This window comes from Leptinotarsa decemlineata, unplaced genomic scaffold, assembly GCF_025532065.1.
Source record: "Leptinotarsa decemlineata unplaced genomic scaffold, Ldec_3_MD MMD2_tig00003308_RagTag_RagTag, whole genome shotgun sequence".
Classification (NCBI taxonomy): Eukaryota; Metazoa; Arthropoda; class Insecta; order Coleoptera; family Chrysomelidae; genus Leptinotarsa; species Leptinotarsa decemlineata.
In genome coordinates, this window is record NW_027412586.1 from 3989852 (window position 1) to 4011995 (window position 22144).

A 22144-nucleotide genomic window follows, 5' to 3' on the forward strand; every position below is an offset into this window, starting at 1 on the left:
ATCGAATTTTCAGGAAATAAATATTTTGAAATAAATTTCGATATATTAATCTCTCCCAACTACCTACACAGTAGGGTGTGGTAAACGTCTGTCGAAAAACAACTAAGTACTTCCCACGCTGGATATTGTATTATATCTTACAGACATTTATGCAAGATTCCTCACAGAGGCTAGTCTCGCAGATGTTTCTCGATCATCCAGCAGCAGGACCATGCTGAATTTATTCAAAGTAGATCACCTGCAGACCGCGGTTTCGAGGTATTACTTTTCGTCAGTAAAGGAAAAATGCTACCCAGACAGCAAAGTATCTGAGACTCGATTAATTTCAACACGGCTCCGCTATATATATGAAACCTTCGTCTGAGAGGACGATGGTTAACTAGTAACAACTCCATCTCGTGAACAAAGACCCAAACGGGGAAGAAACATCCCATATATCAAAACTCTAACAGAAATCAAAAATGAAAACTATCGAGGAGAGATACATACGTATATTGAAATTAGATTTTTGAAATCAATGAAGATAGTTCAAAAATGAGTTTTTATGTAAACCACTTGTCGCCCCTTTATGAAAGGCAACCCAACCCATAGAAGTTGAAAGTAGTGTGAGGTATTACCTTTCACCAAATAATTCCTAGCACTGATATATACACTTCTTATCGAAAAAAATAGGGGTTTCTTCACTCATACTTTTCTACAATAAAAATGTTCATTTCGATGTAATATAAGGGAAGTGTTATCGGTTCGTATATCTTCAAATATCGGTCCCCTCATATTTTCTATGGGAAATGGCAAGGTATATTTGGGAATCTGTTCAAATTCTGTTTTTTTGTTATCCAGCTGACATCCCCATACGGAGGACGACCCTCTGAAGTGGAAACTTTTGCGCAAGCTAAGGATCAAAGATGTCTCACTTTTCAACGTGCGATTTCTACCACGGGTTGGATGATACGCAGTGGAAATTAACTTCGTTTGGTCGATCCGACCAAGTGATAGACCGGTTTCGTGGTGATTGCCCCATCATCAGTACAGGGCATAGTGATATGCTGATACAATATAATATATATATATATATATATATATATATATATATATATATATATAAAATCGAGAAAGGATAATGCAGTCAAGCTGCTCGAAAATAATTCCATGAAAATCAAGAGATAAATAGATTAGTACTTTTTTGATCATTCCCATATTGATTTCAATTTAAGGTGGTTCCACTTATGTTTCGCTTGTGTTTACGCAGCTATTTTTATCAAGTACTTTCTTGGTTTTTCTCATTTTGTCTTCAATCGAGGACCGCCTGCCCGGTACTGACGATGCCCAATAGGCTGAAACAGCTGTATACCGGTGGCTCTTAAATTGAAATCAATATGGGAATGATGAAAAAGTACTAATCTACTTATAATATATATATATATATATATATATATATATATATATATATATATATATTTATTCAGTTGTGTGTTTTTTTGGCAATGAATAACATTACAATTCATAGGTAGTTACAGTAAAAATGAGTAAAGCACAATGAATTGAACATATCAATCGACGAAAGAAAGTTAAACATTGATGGATTATTTTTTTGGTTTGACAAATGTCATACCTTCACATAAATGTCATTTTACAATGGGCATGATGATTTGATTTTTCATTATTATCATTGTGTTTTTTGGTGTAGTTCCAATAAGTTACTGTATATATTGTTGAGATTATCAATGTCAACCATTTCAAGGAAAAGGCGTTTGAAAGTGTTTTTTTCTGAATGTAAAACTTTGATATTGGAGTAATTTGGTTTATGCCCAGTTTCAATAGAATGTTGCGCTGATGCACATGATTTCCTATTGAGCTTTATATCACTATCTTTAAGAATTCTAGTTGTAATATAATCCAAATTACAATTGTTACAAATCACATTTGACTTTTTTGTAGTATCCGTTTCATCTTTCAATTTGGCATTACTGCCAGTATTGAAAATTATTTGAGAAGTGTTCTGGGATAGGAATTTTCGATCAATATGTCTCTAAAAAGTCTGAGATTTTTTTGCTTGAGGGAAGGGTGTACTAATTTTTCTATTTTTTTTTTCAAACACAAAATTGAATTGATTTTAACTGATTTTTTATGAAATGAATAGTAATTGATATATCTTCCTAAATTAGTAGGTTTGATATACCAATCAGTTAACAAGGAATTATCAGTTTTACGAATAACTCTAGCATTTCTCCTATTATAGCTCAATACGATCTTTTTGAAAATACACTTCCCAAACTAGGTTTTGAAATTCCTTTTTTAAAGAAATACGTTGACGATATCATTTGTGCAATACCTTATGACAAATCTCTTGAAATTCTTGATGTTGTCAATGTATATGATGAAAAATTGCAATTCACTATCGAAATAGAAAATAATCAGATCCTTCCTTTTCTTGATACAAGATTGATTTAGTTTCAAGTTATTGTATTCAAACAAGTTTTATGACCAAACCAAAACAACCACACAAAATATTTGTTTCGATGGATCAGTCAATATAAAATTTGCTCTGCTTAATAGATTACATTCTTTGTCGAAGGAACATTAGACATTTTTTTTTTTCAGGTTAGTGAAAATTATGCAGAACACATTTTCCACTGCCATCTTCATACAAATTATGGTTAGTGTAGTGGCTATTTGCTTCACAGGTTTTGTAATGCTAGATGTATGAAAAAAAATCATCAGTTGAAAATTTTATTGGGCTGAAACTATTTTTTAGGTTTCTCTTGGAAGCCCTCAGTTTATGAGTTCATTCGTCTATATGAACGCGATGTTCATACAAATTTTACTATACTGTTTTTTCGGGCATAGTATTATGACTAATGTGAGTTGTATTCATGGGATTTTGCATTGTGAAACTGGTCCATTTTCGATACTTTCAGAGCGAAGACGTCAATTTGGCCATGTACATGTCTAACTGGTATATTTCTGAAAAAAGTGTTCGCAAAACATTTATCATTTTGATGGAAAGATGTAAAGCGCCCATAATTTTCACAGCAGCCAAAATTTTCCCCGTGAATTTGGTGACACTCAGTTGGGTAAGTAATTAGATTTTCAATTTTCTTTATGTTTGAATTCATATATACATATATGAAGTGGATTATCTTAGCGAGTGGAGACATGTACAGGAAAATGGATTAAAAGGGTCTCTCAGTCAAAAAATAAAAATAAAAACTCTGCTTTACTTTGCCAAGCTTTCACTTGTAATGGGAAGCTTTAACAGGGCAGTAAAATGGGTACAAAACAGTGAATTAAATAATTTTTTGAATAGATCACCCTATTTTCCTTTGCATTATCAGATGCTCCATGATGAGCAAATTTCAACAGAGTATAAAACATGAAGCTTATGGTTCGGGAGCTACAAATTATTTGAGCTGAAAACGAGCCACTCTAAATAACTTTTGAAATAATGATTTGCAGGAAAAAAAAAAGAAATAGGTCAACAATTATACAGGAGGTCACATTTTGAAATATTCATTCTAGAGACGAATATGGAAGCAATAAATCAGAAAAAGAAGATTTTTTATTAATTCTTGAATCAAAATCTGATGATTGAATAATTAAATCTTCAAAAACGTTTCCACCAACTTCCATACAATAGTACAAACGAGCTTCTATTGCCGCCCTCACATGGTTGAGAATCTCGGGAGTTATTTCTCTGCAATGCCTCATGACATTCTCTCTCAAATCTTCTAATGTTGTTGATTCTATCTCATAAACTTTATATTTCGAATGACCCCATTGAAAGAAATCTACAGGAGTGTGATCCGGAGACCTTGGTGGCAATTCTCTAGGACCTCTTCTGCCAATCCAGCGACCAGGAAAATGATCATCCAAAAATTGTCGCACTGAACGTACATTCATCCGAAAAATAAATTTAATACAAGAAATTCTGATGCAAGTTGATCCGTTCAGTGAGACTTTCACAAAACTCGATACGTCTATCGAAATCATCTTTGTTCAATTCATGATCTAGTCTTATCTTGGATAAAATTTGTACCTACTTATGAAGGATCCTGAAAACATTTGTACGACTGATTCCTGATTCATGAAATAACTTAGGAAGAGATTGCGAATTTTTCATTAATCCAACGTGCCCTAAAACTGCAGTACAAATAGCTTCATCGTTGACAACTCCTGAACAGTTATGCTTTTTATTGTTAACAGATCCAGTTTCCATAAATTTGTTCAATAATTCCGAAACGTATTTGTGTCATACATTTCTTCCCCTGGATGATTATCATTGAACATACGGGTAGCAGCTCTAGCACTATTTCCATACTGGTAGTATAAACTCATTATTTCAATCCGTTCTCGAAGCGTATAAACCATTGCTTCTCAAAAATTCACAATGATCTCAAGATATATATAGAAAGAAATACAAATGCACAGAGCTACCAACAGGAGCCAGCCGCACATTTGTGGTTTCAGTTAATAAATCTTGTGTTTACAAGAAAACTATCAAACTCACCACGGAGGCAGCTATAGCTACCTGCGTGACATCCGGGTCCAGGAAATAATACAAATACGAAGATTATCGAGTGTCTTGATATAGATAAAGTAGTTATTGATCGGACATAACACTCAAAAAATTGGCAAACCATAGACACGTGTTTCGTGGCTTTTGGCCGATTATCAGTATCGTGCAGCCAAGTGTAAGGATGGACAACACTTGGTTACCAGAAGAAAGAAATATACAAATGCACAGAGCCACCAGCAGGAGCCAGCCGCACATTTGTGGTTTCAGTTAATAGATCTTGTGTTTACAAGAAAACTATCAAACTCACTGCTGGTGGCTCCGTGCATTTATATTTCTTTCTTCTGGTAACCAAGTGTTTGCCAATTTTTTGAATGCTATGTCCGATCAATAACTTCTTTATATATATATATATATATATATATATATATATATATATATATATATATATATATATGAAATCTAGAAAGGTTAATGCAGTCAAGCTTCCCAAATATATATATATATATATATATATATATATATATATATATATATATATATATATATAAATATATATATATATATATATATATATATATATATATATATATATATATATATATATATGAAATCTAGAAAGGTTAATGCAGTCAAGCTGCTGGAAAATAATTCCATGAAAATCAAAAAATAAATAGATAAGTACTCTTTGATCATTCCCATATTGATTTCAATTTAAGAGCCACCGGTATACAGCTGTTTCAGCCTATTGGGCATCGTCAGTACCGGGCAGGCGGTCCTCGATTGAAGACAAAATGAGAAAAAACCAAGAAAGTACTTGATAAAAATAGCTGCGTAAACGCAAGCGAAACATAAGTGGAACCACCTATTGGTGTGACACCCAAGTCAACTTGCAAAGTTTTTATGTCAGTGTTGGTGGTTTGACCAATCAACCGACAACTGCGGTAGCAGAAATTTGGGAAGCTAACCTGAAATGCCATCGGAAAACGAATCCACATGTTTCTAGAAATGATATGAAATCTAGAAAGGTTAATGCAGTCAAGCTGCTGGAAAATAATTCCATGAAAATCGAAAAATAAATAGATAAGTACTCTTTGATCATTCCCATATTGATTTCAATTTAAGAGCCACCGGTATACAGCTGTTTCAGCCTATTGGGCATCGTCAGTACCGGGCAGGCGGTCCTCGATTGAAGACAAAATGAGAAAAAACCAAGAAAGTACTTGATGGCATTTCAGGTTAGCTTCCCAAATTTCTGCTACCGCAGTTGTCGGTTGATTGGTCAAACCACCAACACTGACATAAAAACTTGGCAAGTTGACTTGGGTGTCACACCAATAGGTGGTTCCACTTATGTTTCGCTTGCGTTTACGCAGCTATTTTTATCAAGTACTTTCTTGGTTTTTTCTCATTTTGTCTTCAATCGAGGACCGCCTGCCCGGTACTGACGATGCCCAATAGGCTGAAACAGCTGTATACCGGTGGCTCTTAAATTGAAATCAATATGGGAATGATCAAAGAGTACTTATCTATTTATTTTTTGATTTTCATGGAATTATTTTCCAGCAGCTTGACTGCATTAACCTTTCTAGATTTCATATCATTTCTAGAAACATGTGGATTCGTTTTCCGATGGCATTTCAGGTTAGCTTCCCAAATTTCTGCTACCGCAGTTGTCGGTTGATTGGTCAAACCACCAACACTGACATAAAAACTTGGCAAGTTGACTTGGGTGTCACACCAATAGGTGGTTCCACATATGTTTCGCTTGCGTTTACGCAGCTATTTTTATCAAGTACTTTCTTGGTTTTTTCTCATTTTGTCTTCAATCGAGGACCGCCTGCCCGGTACTGACGATGCCCAATAGGCTGAAACAGCTGTATACCGGTGGCTCTTAAATTGAAATCAATATGGGAATGATCAAAAAGTACTTATCTATTTATTTTTTGATTTTCATGGAATTATTTTCCAGCAGCTTGACTGCATTAACCTTTCTAGATTTCATATCATTTCTAGAAACATGTGGATTCGTTTTCCGATGGCATTTCAGGTTAGCTTCCCAAATTTCTGCTACCGCAGTTGTCGGTTGATTGGTCAAACCACCAACACTGACATAAAAACTTGGCAAGTTGACTTGGGTGTCACACCAATAGGTGGTTCCACTTATGTTTCGCTTGCGTTTACGCAGCTATTTTTATCAAGTACTTTCTTGGTTTTTTCTCATTTTGTCTTCAATCGAGGACCGCCTGCCCGGTACTGACGATGCCCAATAGGCTGAAACAGCTGTATACCGGTGGCTCTTAAATTGAAATCAATATGGGAATGATCAAAGAGTACTTATCTATTTATTTTTTGATTTTCATAGAATTATTTTCCAGCAGCTTGACTGCATTAACCTTTCTAGATTTTATATATATATATATATATATATATATATATATATATATATATATATATATATATATATATGCGATGACGTTGTCCGCAGGTCAAAGGCATGGTCACTTGAAAAATTTGTCCAAAACATTTTCCGTATTTTTGCATCTCGTATGAAATAACATAATTGATAAACTCTGTATATGTGTAAAGTTAATTTATTGAACATTTACACTGAGTGTTTTTCAGATTATGCGGTCATCCTATTCATTTTTAGCAGTCTTGCGGACTATGTACGATCGTGACAATAAGAATTGAATCAGTATGAGATAAATAGGATCGAGATACACTTCATTTTCAGGTTATTTAGTTGTTTTCTGTTAAAAATTTCCGATATTTGAGAAGTTGTAGTAAACTTATCTGTTCAAAAAGCAATTAATATAGATGTGTCAACACGTTCGCAGACAAAAATACTGCATATATATTGCACAATTCTTGTTGTAAATGACCGATATCTATGTTTAACATAATACACCAATTGAAATGAAGGTTATACACAAATTGTAGAGCAATGCACTGAATCTATACTAAAAATAAATTGAATTGGTGAAATCAACACATTTTCATTTCTTCATTGAGTTTTTTGTGATTCTTCCATCGTGTACATTTCTAAGAACAAACGAAAAACAAACAAACAAAATTTATTCCATATTATTTTTGGTACAATATCTACTATAAAAAAAATAAATCGTAAAGACAAAGGAAACATAGAACATACAATGAATGCTTGTATCGTAATGTTCTATTCTCTATTTGGGTATCTCAATTTATTTTTTTATACAGTGCGAGTTTCGAAAAATAATAATGATAATATTGGTAATATTGAGTAGATGAATTTGAAATTTATCATAAGAATTATTTTATATTAGTTAGGTTGGTTAGGATAATGGGAAAGAGAAAATAAGAAAGAATAAGTAATGAGTAATAGAGGAGTGTGTATCAATTGAAAATTAAATTGAGTGTATTGCTTTCGAGAATGAAACTTTTAATGTTTTGTTTGTAATTCGCCATTTTTGTTATATGCTTAACTTTTATAAGTAACATATTGTATAGTTTATGTCCGAAATAGAATATAAATCTTTGTGTATGACTCTTTCTGAATTTGGGTATTCTGATAGATAGATCCTCAACAGATCTTGTATATTTTTCAGCAAAATTTTTTTCGTAGTTCTGTTTGTTTTTGAATACCCACTGAAGGCATTGATAGGTATATAGACCCCTGACATTCAAGATCTCGGAATCTTTATATAGCTGATGTGTTGAGAATAACCTAGGTTTTTCAAATAATTTTCATTAAAGTGTTCTGTGTTGTTTGAAGTCGTTTTATTGTTTTATTATACATTTCACCCCAAGCATTTATACAATATCTCAGGACAGATTCCGCTAGAGATTTATATAATATAAAAACAATTCTTTTATCCAAGATATCTCGTAATTGATAGAAGCTTTTCATTAGCATTCTGATTCTTTTCACTACGTAATCAGAGTGGGCGTCCCATCTCAGATGCTGATCGATCATAATACCTAGATATTTTATATTTATCAACCTTTCTATCAATGGACAAGATCAATTTTGTGTTTCACACCTTTTTTGATGTATACTCAAAGCATTTTTTCCGGCTGATCATTTTGTAGCAAAGAGAAAGTTAGAAATTTTGTTTTATTAACATTCAGACTTAGAAGGTTATAATTTAACTATAGCTTAATACCTTCTGTGAATCCTTGTATACATTTTCCCATGAGTCCCCTGTAATAACAATAGCCGTGTCATCTGCATATGATATGAGATGCCCTTTGAAGTTTTGTATCGTACTGTTTATATAAATAAGAAAATATATGATAATGTATATAATAATAATATAATATATATAATTATATAAATATATATAAGAAATATATAAATAAGAAACAGACCTTACTTTTCTTTACACTAGTCATATTAAAATTTCAACAATTTTGGAAAAGAATAGAAATTTTTGTCAACACTTTTTCCACATTAGAATAAAAATACTGTCTTTCGACGCGTGTTTCGTGCTCTAATTTGCTTAGAGAAACGCGCGTCGAGGAACAGTATGTTTGTTCTGGTGTGGAAAGAGTGTTTTCAATAAATTCATTCTTCATTAGAGGTTCCAAATTCAACTTATCAAAATGATAGTAGCGATTGAAATTCAAATGGACAACCCACGCGTTCATCATAAGATATTTCTTTTGAAGACAACAATTTGTGAAATATAATTTAGCCAATAAGTTGTTGATGATGACTAGATGATCAATAACTTCAACAGATATAGTGTATCTACCAGATTTGGCATATTATTTCAAAGAATTAGAGAAATTGAGTTTCAATCAGAATGAAAAGAAGTAGGATATACTAAAGTTGTTTTTTTGAATTTTATAACCACGAATTGATTTTCATTCCAATAAGACGAAAATATGAAGAAATTAAATATGAACTATTCCGTCGAAAATTGTATTCTTTTCTTATTTGCACTTTCTAATTTTCCTTTTCCCTTGCCCAGAAGAAGGGATACCTTATCAAAATCAGACTGACATTAATTTGAATGAGCTGAAAGTAACTACAACTGTTATAAAAAAACATATCACATTCAATCATATGAATATCACAAAGCACATTTCTTATTTGTAAAACATAGCTATTGTCTAACGATACATAATGAGTGAATTTCATTACTGCGGTTCCATGTCAAATATGATTTGAAATCTCTGAAAGAACAAATAAAATTGAAAATTTAAACAGAATAGCTGATAATGAAAAATTATATCAAGCGAAAATTGAACAACGAAAATGAAATAAAATTGGAACTAAAAAATGTTAAGCCAAGTTACTTCACGACTATTTATTGGTCATTCGAGTACTTTCACTTATCCCCTCTTCCCTCTCTCCGCTTCACCGGTTTAGCGGGAGATGACCGTTTGGTGGGAGTTGGCTGTTTTTCGCTTGATTATGGGTTTCCATATGTTGTGTATCTCTACGCTAGCTTGGCAGAAAACGATGTTGGACAACATATACACGGCTTCTTTGAATTTCCTCCTGAACCAAAGAAGTCGTCTCTCGGAGGAATTAGTCCAGTCATCACCAGAAGACGATTGTGGCTAGGTTTTTTGCCTTATATAATTTTTATTTTCAGCTATTCTGTATAAATTTTCAATTTTATTTGTTCTCTCAGAGATTTCTCATCATATTATATCATATCAGACAATGGAAGTCCGAACTAATGAAATTCACAATGAAACATTGCAACCACCTTCAAACAAACGTAGATACAAGATGAGGTTCGATCGTCCAAGTATCCATAGAACACATGAAGTTGAGGATATAACAGAGATAAGTCAAGCTCCAGGTTTTGGTTTTTCTGGAAAAAAAACTGGTGATGAAAAGAAGGTTGTTTATTATTGGTTCATTGCAAATCATTTTTGCGTTTTTTAAAGAAAATCAATCAAATCAGGTAATTCCTGATTACATGGGCAGAATGAACCAAGGAGATAAATGCTACACTGATAATTTTCCTATGAACATTATCACTTCCGTTGTTAAAGAGTTCGTTAAACCAGAGAGTGTTTTTTTGGTAAACGTCGTAAAAAGTTTGACAGTCATTCAGAAATAAGTAAGTACACCTTCGAATAATTTTTTTGCTTATGCCTTCAACAAATGTATAAAGTGTAAATGAAATAATTTTTTTGATTCTTCCGTTCTTTTCCAATGTGAATATAAAACAACCCCGTTGGTTAGTGCGTGAGAGATTAGGGTTATGAAAGTCTGAGGACGAAAGAAATGAAAATAATACAACTGATACTATTCCTACATATTACTTTGCTGTCATAGAGATTACTCTGTAGCGAAGATTTTAGGAAATGTCAAGCGTTGGATCGTTTATGATTCAGACATTTTCAGTGAACCACTGAATGCACAATGCTGAGAAAAATATCCGGACGTTCAGTAACTAATCAGTTACACAGGTGAAAAGCTTGAAACATTTACAAGACATTTAGGATATTCTTGAAGTTATCAATCGACGTTTGATTGAAGTAGGTATTGATTTTGGATGATGTTCATCCGATGGTTCTACCGCTAGATAGCTAGCAACCAAGTTTCTTCGATTACAATCTCTGTACCAGACAATATTAAACACGTTTTGATCACCAAATGCAAATATTCAATTAATGTATCACGAAAATATAAACTTATTTGACAACAAATGAATCACGTCCATTTGTCGAATAATTCTGCTACATCGTTTTTTCGATCACTTACAACCAGTTTTTCAATTACAGAATAAGAGAAAATGCGAATAATACATCAGTGATAGGTAGATCATATACAAGTAGGTATACTGATTTTATGTTCAATGTATTGTAGAGACTAGTGGAAGTTGCCTTGTCCGATCTAAATTTCAGAAAAGAACTGCATTTAATGAAACAAATTGCGTCTAATAGATTCTTTACAGTCCAAAAAACTGTATAATTAGGCCACGAAAAATTACCCAAATTTAAAAGACGTGGAGAGAAAATAAAGAACGACACCTCATTTGAGATACTCATGAATATATCCAAATTTATTGACAAATGAAGGTGTAAATGAGGCATATAAAACCAATAATAATGTGAATATGCCTATTGAAATAACAAATAGGTTATAAATTGTCGTGTGGTTCATGTCTGAAGTTTTACATATAGGCCAAACTGGAAGATCATTTAGAGAACGCATAAAAAAAATCAGTTTCCAGAATGAAACTATTGAAACTCTTCATTTTTAGTAGAAAGAATTGAACGTTCTGGAACGCATGAAAATAAATGAGTTTTTGGTATACAATGAACGATCAAATTGATCTGAATAGCTGCCTTTTGTTGAATTCGTTCTTACCAAATGACCATATACGTATTCCCTCCATCACAATGTAATAATCAATAATTAATTGACTTGTTTTTACCTGAATATTACTGGAGTTTCATCCTAACACCAAACCGTTATTTTCAACACCTCGACACGTTTATCGATCACCAAGTGATCATCTTCAAGAGAAATATTAAGCTGAATATACATACAATATTGTCCTCATTTATACTATAGACACCTCTGCTAGGTACCTGCGTCTTAATTGTCTTGAATTAATTTCACAATGTTGCCTTATCTACTAGTCGGATAAGTTTGATAATTAAAATATTATTTCAACAATCTATATGATATTCTATTAGATGTTGGTCCACCATCGTTATTCATAATATTATTATGTTTACTTATTTCTACACTCTCATAGGCATCTAGATGCCTGTCGTTGTTAACTTTTTTAACTAATCTCAATGAACTAAAGTCTATGGAATGGTTTTGTTGCAGTATATGACTGTTGATTTTTCTGGTCTTCCATTATTTTAATAGATCTTTTAGTCTGTCCATAATATTTTGCAACGCAGTCCTTATATTAAATTTCATAAATCACAGATTTTTCCTGAATTCTTGACTTTCTTCTTTGGATTTCCTGAAAGGCTCTGTAGTGTGTGACTTTTCAAAGTTCTTCATGTATTGGTGGTATGGAACCGAGAAATATTTATCTTGGGTTTCGTCTTTTCCAAAAGTCGAGATTTCATTCATTCTCAACCTAACCTAGGTATGAAGGTGGTATTGAAAACACGTAACACATTTTAGAGCCTTTAGGAAATCCAAAGGACAAAGTCGAGATTTCGGAAATGTCTAGAATTTACGGAATCAAATGTGAGGACAGCGATGCAAAATATTATGGACAGAATAAAAAATCTATCAAAATAAGATGTAAGGAACAGGCATAAAATATGAAAAACCAGAAAAATCAGCAGTCGTCCATCATATTTTGCACCAAACCATTACATAGGCTCTAGTTCAGTAAGATTAGTTAGACAAGTCGACAACAACAGGCATCTAGATGCCTATGAGAGTGTAGAGATAAATAAACATAATAATATTATGAATAACGATGGTGGACACCAAACAGTGCATATTGTTTTTACCTGTTTATACCTGTTTTTACAAGTGAATTTGGGATTGAATCTGCTTTTTTCAGGTAGTGAAATCCAGCAGAGAAATATTCATCTAATTGAAGTGTAGGTAATTACAATATGAAATGGTTATAATTCAAAAGTAATTCCTGCTTGGGGAAGTTATTGTATAGCGAAACATGTGTGGCGATTTTGATAACCTATCGAAGTCAAAATCATAATAAATTATCAGTTGTAAACTAATTCCAATTTAAGATATGAATACTTCAATATAAATACCTTCTTCATCATTCCATGGTTGTGTTGTTCCAGATCCAAAAATGAAAAACAGAATGGTTACTGCCATATAGATTCCAGCAGCAGAATAGAACATAATTTTCCATTGGGCTATATTTCCCTGAAATATTAAATAGAGAAAAATCAGACCTACAAAAGCTTACTTGATGTTTTGGAAATCAAAAATCATTTGAATTAATACTTCATATTTACATTTGCTTTTACTTATTTTGTTTGTACATAATTTGCTTTCTCTATTTTGATGTATTCCATATTCACATTGGTATTCTGTCTATTGACATTTGATTTGAGTTTTGTCTTTTTTTCAATGTTGCTATAAAAGTGAAAGTATTTTGTACATTTAAAATGAAAAAGAAATATTTTTTGGAGAGATTAGTTTTCCGGGAAAAAGTGATGTAATTGATGTTTATATGAAAGTTGTTTCAAAAGAACTTTTTTCTTTCGTGTAATTCAAAATTAACGTGAAAGTAGTAGATTTTTCATTCTTCTTTTGTTTGGAAGTTCTCACATTTTTTATATTTCTGTTTATATTTATCCTGTTACATTCACATTTTCGGCTGTGTATTTCCGGTAATTTTTTGTTGAACTAGAAAATCTACATACATTTTATTTAAATAAATACTGAGTTGTAGTCCCTGAGTCTGAATAATTAGACTAAAAGTCTAATAGTGACTTTTGCTGCAGATGAAATTGCAGGCGATTGATATTCTTTCTAAAGCTTTTTTATTCTACCGTGAAAAACGACTTCATTGAGCGAATAATCGAAAACAATTCTTGAGATTTCCACTGTTGCAGTCAAAGTTTTCAAAAAATTCGGCTCTCAATTGATATTATAGATATGTTCCATACGAGTTATATTAATTTTTTACAAGATCACGACAGATTTAGAGTATCAGAAGTAATGTGACTCACTGGGTCTAATCCACGAAAACATGTTGAGTTCATATCTAAGCCTTGTATGAATGAACGTAATAGATACATGATTAAGATGTGTACCTAACAGTGTGTATCAAGATCCACGAATCAAGTTTTGAAGTTTAAGATTAATTGGAAAACATTATTTGTCATAAAAAGGCCGAAAACATGCAGCCAAATTCGAAATAACATGAAATTATCTTCAAATTTTCCAATCCCATTGGAAGAATTGCGATCCCATTGCATATAATTGACAAATATTTGGCGCATGGTACGCACTGTAACAGAGTTATGAAATATTGTTTTTTTGGATTATTTGGTGTGTAACAACAACACAATAATAAACACTATAGCTATTTATGATATGAGTGTTGAAAGTAAGGTTTTATTTTGTGAGTGAAAAAGTTTGCGAAACGAGCGTAGCGAGTTGAGCAATTTTACGAACGAAATGAAACTTTTAACACAAATATCATACGAAGTTTTTTGTACAACTGTCCTGTTTTCATGATAAAATAGATGAATTTCTTATTTCTATGAAAACACATTTTGACAGTCATTTAACTATTTTCATGTTATGGCATTTGCTGTGAAGTGGCCGTGTCACCTGGTTACCAACAACAGTATTATTTACAGCCTTTTAAACTTTTAAACTACGTATTTTATAACTTTGACGAGAGGTTCGACTTCTACCTTAGCGAACTTTTTTCCAACCTCCTGCGTGATTTCTGAATTTGTTTGTAAATCTTTTACATCTCATTGCTATTTACCTCATCAGTAACCACATATTGAGCAAATAATAGTGCCATTATTGCACAACAGTGTGAAATGGCGTTTGAGATACCCATCAAAATGCCAGCGTGGTTGGGAGATAAATCCATGTGGTTCACGATGAAACCGCTCATGCAAGCACTGTTGAATGCAACTGCCGAAACCAATAGAACTACTGCCATTTCAGGTTGATCTATTCGAATATTCGCAACTATAGCTAGAGCTATTCCTGGTACAAATAATCCTAGAAAAAGAATGTCATCTTATATTTTGGTTCTCATTTGGAATTTGATATACTGAGATTATGGTTAATGTGTTTCGGTCTTTGAGCTGAAAAGAGTTGAAATGATCAATATGGAATGAATGAAGAAATTATTTCTAATAAAACTGAAATAACAAAGTTAGCAATATCTCAGCCTCTATAGTCGGGTTTTTTGCAGACATTCTAAAACCTAAGAGATCAATGAGCTGAGATAATTTATATTCAGAAAAACAATTTCTATGAGCAAAAGTTCATAATAAATGATTCAATTGATGATATTGTTTGACAAGGTAGGTAATTTTATTTAGTTGAGGTTGCTTCGGTTTCAGATGAATGTTATTTTGTGATTTTATGACAATTTCTTACTCACATATTCGTCTGTGTATATATATACTCAGACGGTTCCCTCCTTCAGAAGTGACCTGTTCGGTACTGATGATGGAACAAGTACCCCAAAACCGGTCTATCGTTTGGTCGTATCGACCAAATGAACTTAATTTCTGCTTTTCATTTGCAGGAAGTAACTTGCAATGAATCTTCTAAATGAAAGACATTGCACAGGTGCCTAATGGTTTTACTTTAGCTTTCCGCGCGGCATTAGCTAGGTTAGTTGAAAAAAAAAAAACAAACGAACTAATCAATATAGTTTATTGTATGATTTTCACAATAAACTGTATTGATTAGTTTTTCAATATGGATTTTCATCAAGTATCGGCCAGTTCTATTCAACTAGGTTAGTTGACTTTCCGTCCGATATCTGCGTAGGTACCTACAATATCGTAGGTCCACATGAGAGGCAAGGGGTAAGGTATTTTTCACCTGAACTCAGGGCATGTAATACACCTCTCCGGAATGTCATCATTATTCTGACTTCGACCACGGAGGATGTGTTTGAGGGGTTCTTTCCTGGCTTTGTTTGCAGGTGGCGCAGTAGACATCCCACTGAATCAACTGCAGAAAGAGTTTATGACTAGCTGGAATTCATTTCGTTTGGTTGGGATACTCAGACGTGTAACTCCGTCTGAAGTGACCTGTCCGATACTGTTGATGGGGCAATATCTCGAAACCGGTCTATCGGTTGGTCGTACCGACCAAGTGAAATTAATTAAATACTTCCTGCTTTTCATATGTAGGAAGTAACTTGCGACGAATTTTCCAAATGGAAGACGTTTCACAGGTGCCTGGTGGTTTTACTTCAGCTTTCTGCAAAATCTCATTCCGAACACGTAACAAACATCACTTTATATAGTAGGGAGCGGATCGAGTAAGATCGGTCGACTTCCGAACACTTAACAAACATCACCAGAAGAAGACAAACGAGACTGTGTCGAAACGTCGTGAGATCAATCCCAGAGAGGATAATCACACAAAACACGGTTCGAAACCCGAAAATCAGTTCAGCGTATTTCTATCCATTAGAACCTTAGATTTAACATTTCAAACCTTTACGGGAAAAAGAGGTCAATCAAGAAGAAGAGGAATTCAGGAGAAATCAACAATAATACTTAGTAGGAAGTATATCACGTATGGACAGTCTACTTCCGAACACGTAACAAACATCACTTTACCTATATAGTATAGTGCGGATCGAGGTCGGTCGGTAGGTCGACATCCAAACACTTAACAAAAATCACCAGAACACTGGTTAAGAAGAAAATTCAAAGAAGCCGCATATATGTTGTTCAACAACGCATTCAGCCAAGCTAGTGTAGATATACTCCCCTAAAACAGATAAAGCGGAGAGAGGGAAGAGGGCATAGGTGAAGGCATTCAAATGACCTATAAATAATCAGATCTCGGAGGAATAAGTCCAACTCCACTGAGTTGCTCTAAGGCTGGTCGAAAACACCATCAAAGAGCTTAACTCCAACAAAAAAGTTCACATTGTGCTACTTGACATCTCGAAGGCTTTCGACCGTGTTTGGTACGAAGGTCTTCTATCCGATCCACCGTCCGGTGAATCGGGTCTTTCCTGAAAGACAGGACATTTCAGGTTAGAGTAGAGGGATCTCTGTCTGATAACAGAGAGATCCTTGCTGGAGTGCCACAGGGGGGCGTGCTCTCTCGGACGTTGTACTCACTTTACACCAGTGACCTTCCGAGGCCCGAGCGTGTGAATATATCTCTGTACGCCGATGACACGGCTCTTCTCTCATCTTCCATGGGTCGGGAGCTCGGCATCGTCTATATGCAACTATGCAACGTGCATTGGACGACCTCGAGCGCTGGTACCTTGATTGGAAGATCCGAGTGAACCCGGATAAGACTCAGGCAATAACCATGGGAAGACGGAAATCTTCTCCGGCCAGAAAAGTGAGAATTTCTGGAAGAGAGATTGTTTGGCAAGCGCGGGTGAAGTACCTCGGCCTTCTAATATACCGTAGGCTCACATGGAACCCGCACACTACGAGCGTTAAATCAAAAATCGAGGGTCAGATAGCACGTCTGTACCCTCTGATCAACAGAAAATCTAAAATGAGTCTTAAAAACAAAATAACCATCTATATAATACGATGTTCAAGCCTGTCATCATGTATGCTTCAGGCGTCTGGGGACAAGCGGCGAAATCTAATATCACCATTCTGGAGGTATTGCAAAACAAGCTAATAAGGATGATTGTGAATGCTCCTTGGTTAATGCGGAATGAAGCCATCCGGAGAGATTTGCAGCTGCCTTCCATTCGGCAGTCCATTCAGTCGAGAAATCAGAGAGTTTTCGATGGTGCAGAAACTCATGAAAACCCATTAGTCAGGGAAGCTATGGATTATACTGTAGACGACCCCTCCCGATATAGAAGGCCCGACACTCTGTCGAATAAGGTCCCTATATCTTCCGTTGAAAGATGAACAACTTTTTCATCCAACTCACCCCAGCCAGGCAGGGGTACACCGTGAAGGGCAGTACTGATGTCTGAGGACACTCATGCCGCCATACCATCAACACTCACATCAGTTATGACCCGTTTGTCCTTCTGGCAAACATCAGTCCAAAGGGTAAAGGAGCCAGGCTCCAACCTGTCTAAATTCAAGATGACCTTCCGCCGAATAAGTCCAGTTATCACCCGAAGACGATTGTGGATACTAACAATCGAAACGTAGTGAAGTAACTTGATTTAGAATCTTTTAATTTTTTATAGTGTTAATAGTAAAATTTTTTTCATTTTTTGGTTGTTCCTCGTATTTTATTTCATTGAAATTTCAGTTTTTTGCTTGGTATAATTGTTATTTTTCAGCTAATCTTTTTTAATTTTTTACAGATTCTTTCAGGGATATCAAATCAATTTATGTCATATTAGACAATGGAAGTCCGAACTAATGAAATATATATATTGCAGATCAGCTAATCTACTACATGTCACTGTGACATCACAAAATTTGTCACCTGAGTGAGGCAATTGTTGAATGGCCGTGATTTCAGCGCTACACTCTGGAGACTTAAATTTCTTCAGTGAATTGAACCCTGAAGAAAATAAGTACCTCCTGACCCAAGTTACCTTTTTGGGAGTCATTAAACGTGGCACTTTGTGGATATATGATTTGTTAGGGTCTTTTTATAAAGTTCGGTTATGATTTATTTTTTCATTTTCTACACATATTATGTTCCAGGAAAAATGTGTTCTCAGTGTAAATGTTGTCAATGATAAAATTTGAAACCTATTTTTTTAGTTGTTTTCCGTTATATTATTTTTTAGGTATTATCAAAATTATTCATACAATAAATTGCATTTGAAATTTTATTATATATTTTGATAACATCATTGATGTTTCATACATGATCTAAAATATAATTTCAACATTTTCTTGAGATATCGGTCCTTGGACGGACTTCATACAATATTCTAGAACGTGCTAGCTATCGAACATACAACGGAAGATTGTTGCATATTCTCAGCTGTCACACTTATTTTGAAACCATTTGAGGGATTTTACGTGAAGGATCAGGAACAAACAAAAAATTTTTGGAAATTTGTGAGAAAATGATTTTTTTATCAGAGACTGTATAGTGTACCAAATAAGGAATGTTCGACATGTTTGATCTATAATTCTGATTCTTGGAAGTAAAACCACCATACCCAAAGAAAAATGTTCACTTACTTAATTCAACTCAAACAACACGTTAAAAAATATTTTGATGATAAATCAGGTTATTCATTCAAGTACTCACCAAAGAAGTTCATGATTTTTCGGGTCGTTGCAATGGAACAAATTCCTTTATTAATCATTGCATCAGATAAACAGCTGAACAGTGGGCCCGTAGCTAATTGGACAAAGTATGGCAGAGAAGACAACAGGCTGTTCTGAAATTTGAAAGTTTGAAGATTTCCCGAAAAATTGATGTTTTAAAATAGACTGAATGGTTTCAGTTCGAAATGTGTACTCTTCAAAAGGAGTTTATACATATATTTTATATACGTTTTCACTCTTACTTCAAAAATTAAGTAATGAAACTTTCTAGTTTCAATTCATTGAATGAAAAATTGTTATATTGATGTTCCACAATGGAAGAAAATGCATTTTCAAACTACACACAAAAGTCTTAGACCCCCAATGTGTAATCTAGGTGATATATGTTTGTTGCGTTTTTGTTGCTAGGTGAAATGAACAAAAAATATTGACGGATAATACATTGGTGATTTGCTTTTAACAGGAAAATAATTGTTGTTTTGCATGATGCTTGAAATTCTAATTACAATAAACGAAGAATGTTAAATATTCCAAAATCTTTTATTCTGTGAATTTTTCATAAGGTATGAGGAATTTGAAACAATGCAAAGAAGGCTACGAAGTGGGTGAACTCGAGTATCATTCGAAAGAGAGTATCGGCATTTGGTTCAATAGGCCCGTGGGCATCGAAACGCTTCAACCCTTAGGGCTCAGTTTCAAGGTACATTTGGCCGTGTCACAGTCGAAAGAAGACTCCATCGAACGAATCTTCGAGCAAGAAAGGTACCTACTCTACTTCAATGACACCGTGCTTTTGCTTACAATGTTGCGAGAGGTTGCTTTCTATTGAGAAGGGACAGAAATGTTCATCATGTTTAATCGCTGAACGTTATTGATTCATATACGTGATAATATGACAAGTAGAGAAGTAGAGTCCATATTGAAAATGTTAATAGGTGAGAATTTCATCTTCATGAAAGACAACGGCCCGCCACATTGAGAAAGTATGGTTTGGGGAGAACTGGAACAAGAACAAATTACTCGACGAGACTGGCCACCTGAGTGGCCAGAATCCTATTGAAAACATGTGGGTTTTCTTCCTAGAGCAGTTCGAAACCGCATTAACCCACCCCAAAATGTAGAAGAGTTAATTGCAACAGCAATAGCGGAATGTAATATTGCGCAAGGAAATATCAATCACTTGATTGTCTCAATGCACAGTCATGTCAATATGCTACTGAGGAACAGAGGTCACAATAACTACTAATTGCTGTTTAGTCAGGATGTTTATGTTCCTAATTAATTCACGTGAAAATTGCAATATTTTTTCTGTTGTTTTTGCTGTTGTTCAAATTGCCTAGAAGTATATTTTGCAAAAAATAAGTTCAGAACTGAATCATAGTTGAATTACAATTTGTTATATTATTTCAAAATGAAATAAATCACAAAATAACTATCGGGTATAAAATTTTTGATGTTGTATGCATTTCTATTACATAATGAACTACTCAACTGGGTTTGAATAGGTCCATTTTCGATATTTTTTATGTAATTTCTGAAGTAATTGATATATTTTCCACAACCGTATGTATATTTTTGAAAATACTTTCTATGAGTAATCTGAATGTGGAAATCAGTAAATGACGTTTTTCATAAGAATAGAACATAACTTCGATACGCCATGTTACTATTTAGAATAATGTCATTGGTGATCGAGTACGAACATATAACTGATAACTTCATTTCACCACTTCGAAATTATAATGGGTGTTTGATGCCACATACTGTACTTTTACCAAAAGTATTCCATGCTTGCTAGACAAAATTGCAACATCTGGCAAAAAACACTGTCTCTTGATGGAAGTTTCGCTAACCAAGTTAGCATCATCAGGAGATGACTAGAGTTGACTAATTCTGGTAATCACCTAGAACTGTTCAACTTGTCTGCTAACTTGGTTTAGCGAAATTCGTTACCACAGACAGTATTTTCAACAGAACAATATTCTAGTTGAATGTAATTACCAAAATTTTGCTTTTTAGAAGGAATCGTTTGTAATGTTTTTTATGCTTCATATAGCACACTACTTGTAATCATGTACAATATGAAAAGCCAAACACAATAAAGTCATTATCGATCATTGTGCATATTTATGAAAGATCGGGAAAATTGTCTATTTCAATTCAAAGTTTAAATACATTTTAGAGCGTAAAAATCCCTAAGAGCAATACCCTACAAGTGAGGGTTGCAATCCCCAAATAATTCACAGAAAATGGGGGCTTATGAAACAACATTCAAGAGGTTCAGTTAAAAATCAATATTTGCAAAAATTGAATAATTGGAATGACGAAATAAGTCACAATATTATCCGGTCGAATTAGACCAAAAAATAGGCGTAAAGCTATAAAAATTCGCACCTAGCTCAAAATTGGTAGGATAGTTCAAAATACTATTACAAATGAAATCTGAAAAATTCTCATTGATCCGATACCTGAAAAAAAAATTTACTCGGGGTGAAAGATCACAAAAACGGGGTTTTCGCGATTTCCAGCATAACGGTCAGTTTTATCAGGAAAAAATTGTAGATCAGATAATCATCTATAAACAAAAGCCTGAATATTTTTTTCTCAAGCGCCACCGTTTCTGAAACATAATGATTCAGAAAGTTGGAAGTTATTATCGTAATAACAATGCACACGTTTTCACGCCACCTTTGAGGTAGTGTACTTTTATAACATTGTTCCCCTGGTAGGCCTATTGCAAGGATCTGTTTTGTTTCTGTTTGATTTCATACTATTGAATAC

At 33.9% G+C, this 22144-nt stretch overlaps 2 protein-coding genes across 8 annotated transcripts in view; one reads left to right on the plus strand and one right to left on the minus strand.

The window, feature by feature from the left end:
- Nucleotides 1-1101: 1101 nt before the first annotated feature.
- Nucleotides 1102-7501, plus strand: LOC111514238 (odorant receptor 4). The gene is made up of 4 exons (XM_023170479.2): nt 1102-2701; nt 2756-2860; nt 2919-3074; nt 7139-7501. Exons 1-4 carry the CDS (start codon nt 2615-2617, stop codon nt 7205-7207), a joined length of 417 nt encoding a protein of 138 aa, XP_023026247.2. The 5' UTR covers nt 1102-2614; the 3' UTR covers nt 7208-7501.
- A 1285-nt stretch (nt 7502-8786) lies between these two features.
- Nucleotides 8787-22144, minus strand: part of LOC111511200 (putative inorganic phosphate cotransporter) — a 68907-nt gene continuing 55549 nt past the window's right edge. For 6 of the 7 annotated variants that reach the window (XM_074177882.1, XM_074177880.1, XM_074177879.1 and 3 more), the window contains 4 exons: nt 19344-19476; nt 14917-15161; nt 13217-13334; nt 8787-10323 (listed from right to left, as the gene is read on the minus strand). In XM_074177882.1, coding sequence (XP_074033983.1) covers nt 10301-10323; nt 13217-13334; nt 14917-15161; nt 19344-19476 — 519 coding nt within the window. In that variant the 3' untranslated portion in view covers nt 8787-10300. Of the gene's footprint in view, nt 10324-13216; nt 13335-14916; nt 15162-19343; nt 19477-22144 lie in introns of those variants that run through there. The other variant, XM_074177884.1, reaches the window with a different exon arrangement.

Excerpts from the sequence above, each read along its gene's own strand:
- LOC111514238 (XM_023170479.2), top strand. The coding sequence starts at position 2,615 with ATGCAGAACACATTTTCCACTGCCATCTTCATACAAATTATGGTTAGT. Across the intron at positions 2,702-2,755 it reads CAGGTTTTGTAATGCTAGAT|GTTTCTCTTGGAAGCCCTCA; the intron begins GTATGAAAAAAA and ends ACTATTTTTTAG. Across the intron at positions 3,075-7,138 it reads ATTTGGTGACACTCAGTTGG|ATTATGCGGTCATCCTATTC; the intron begins GTAAGTAATTAG and ends AGTGTTTTTCAG.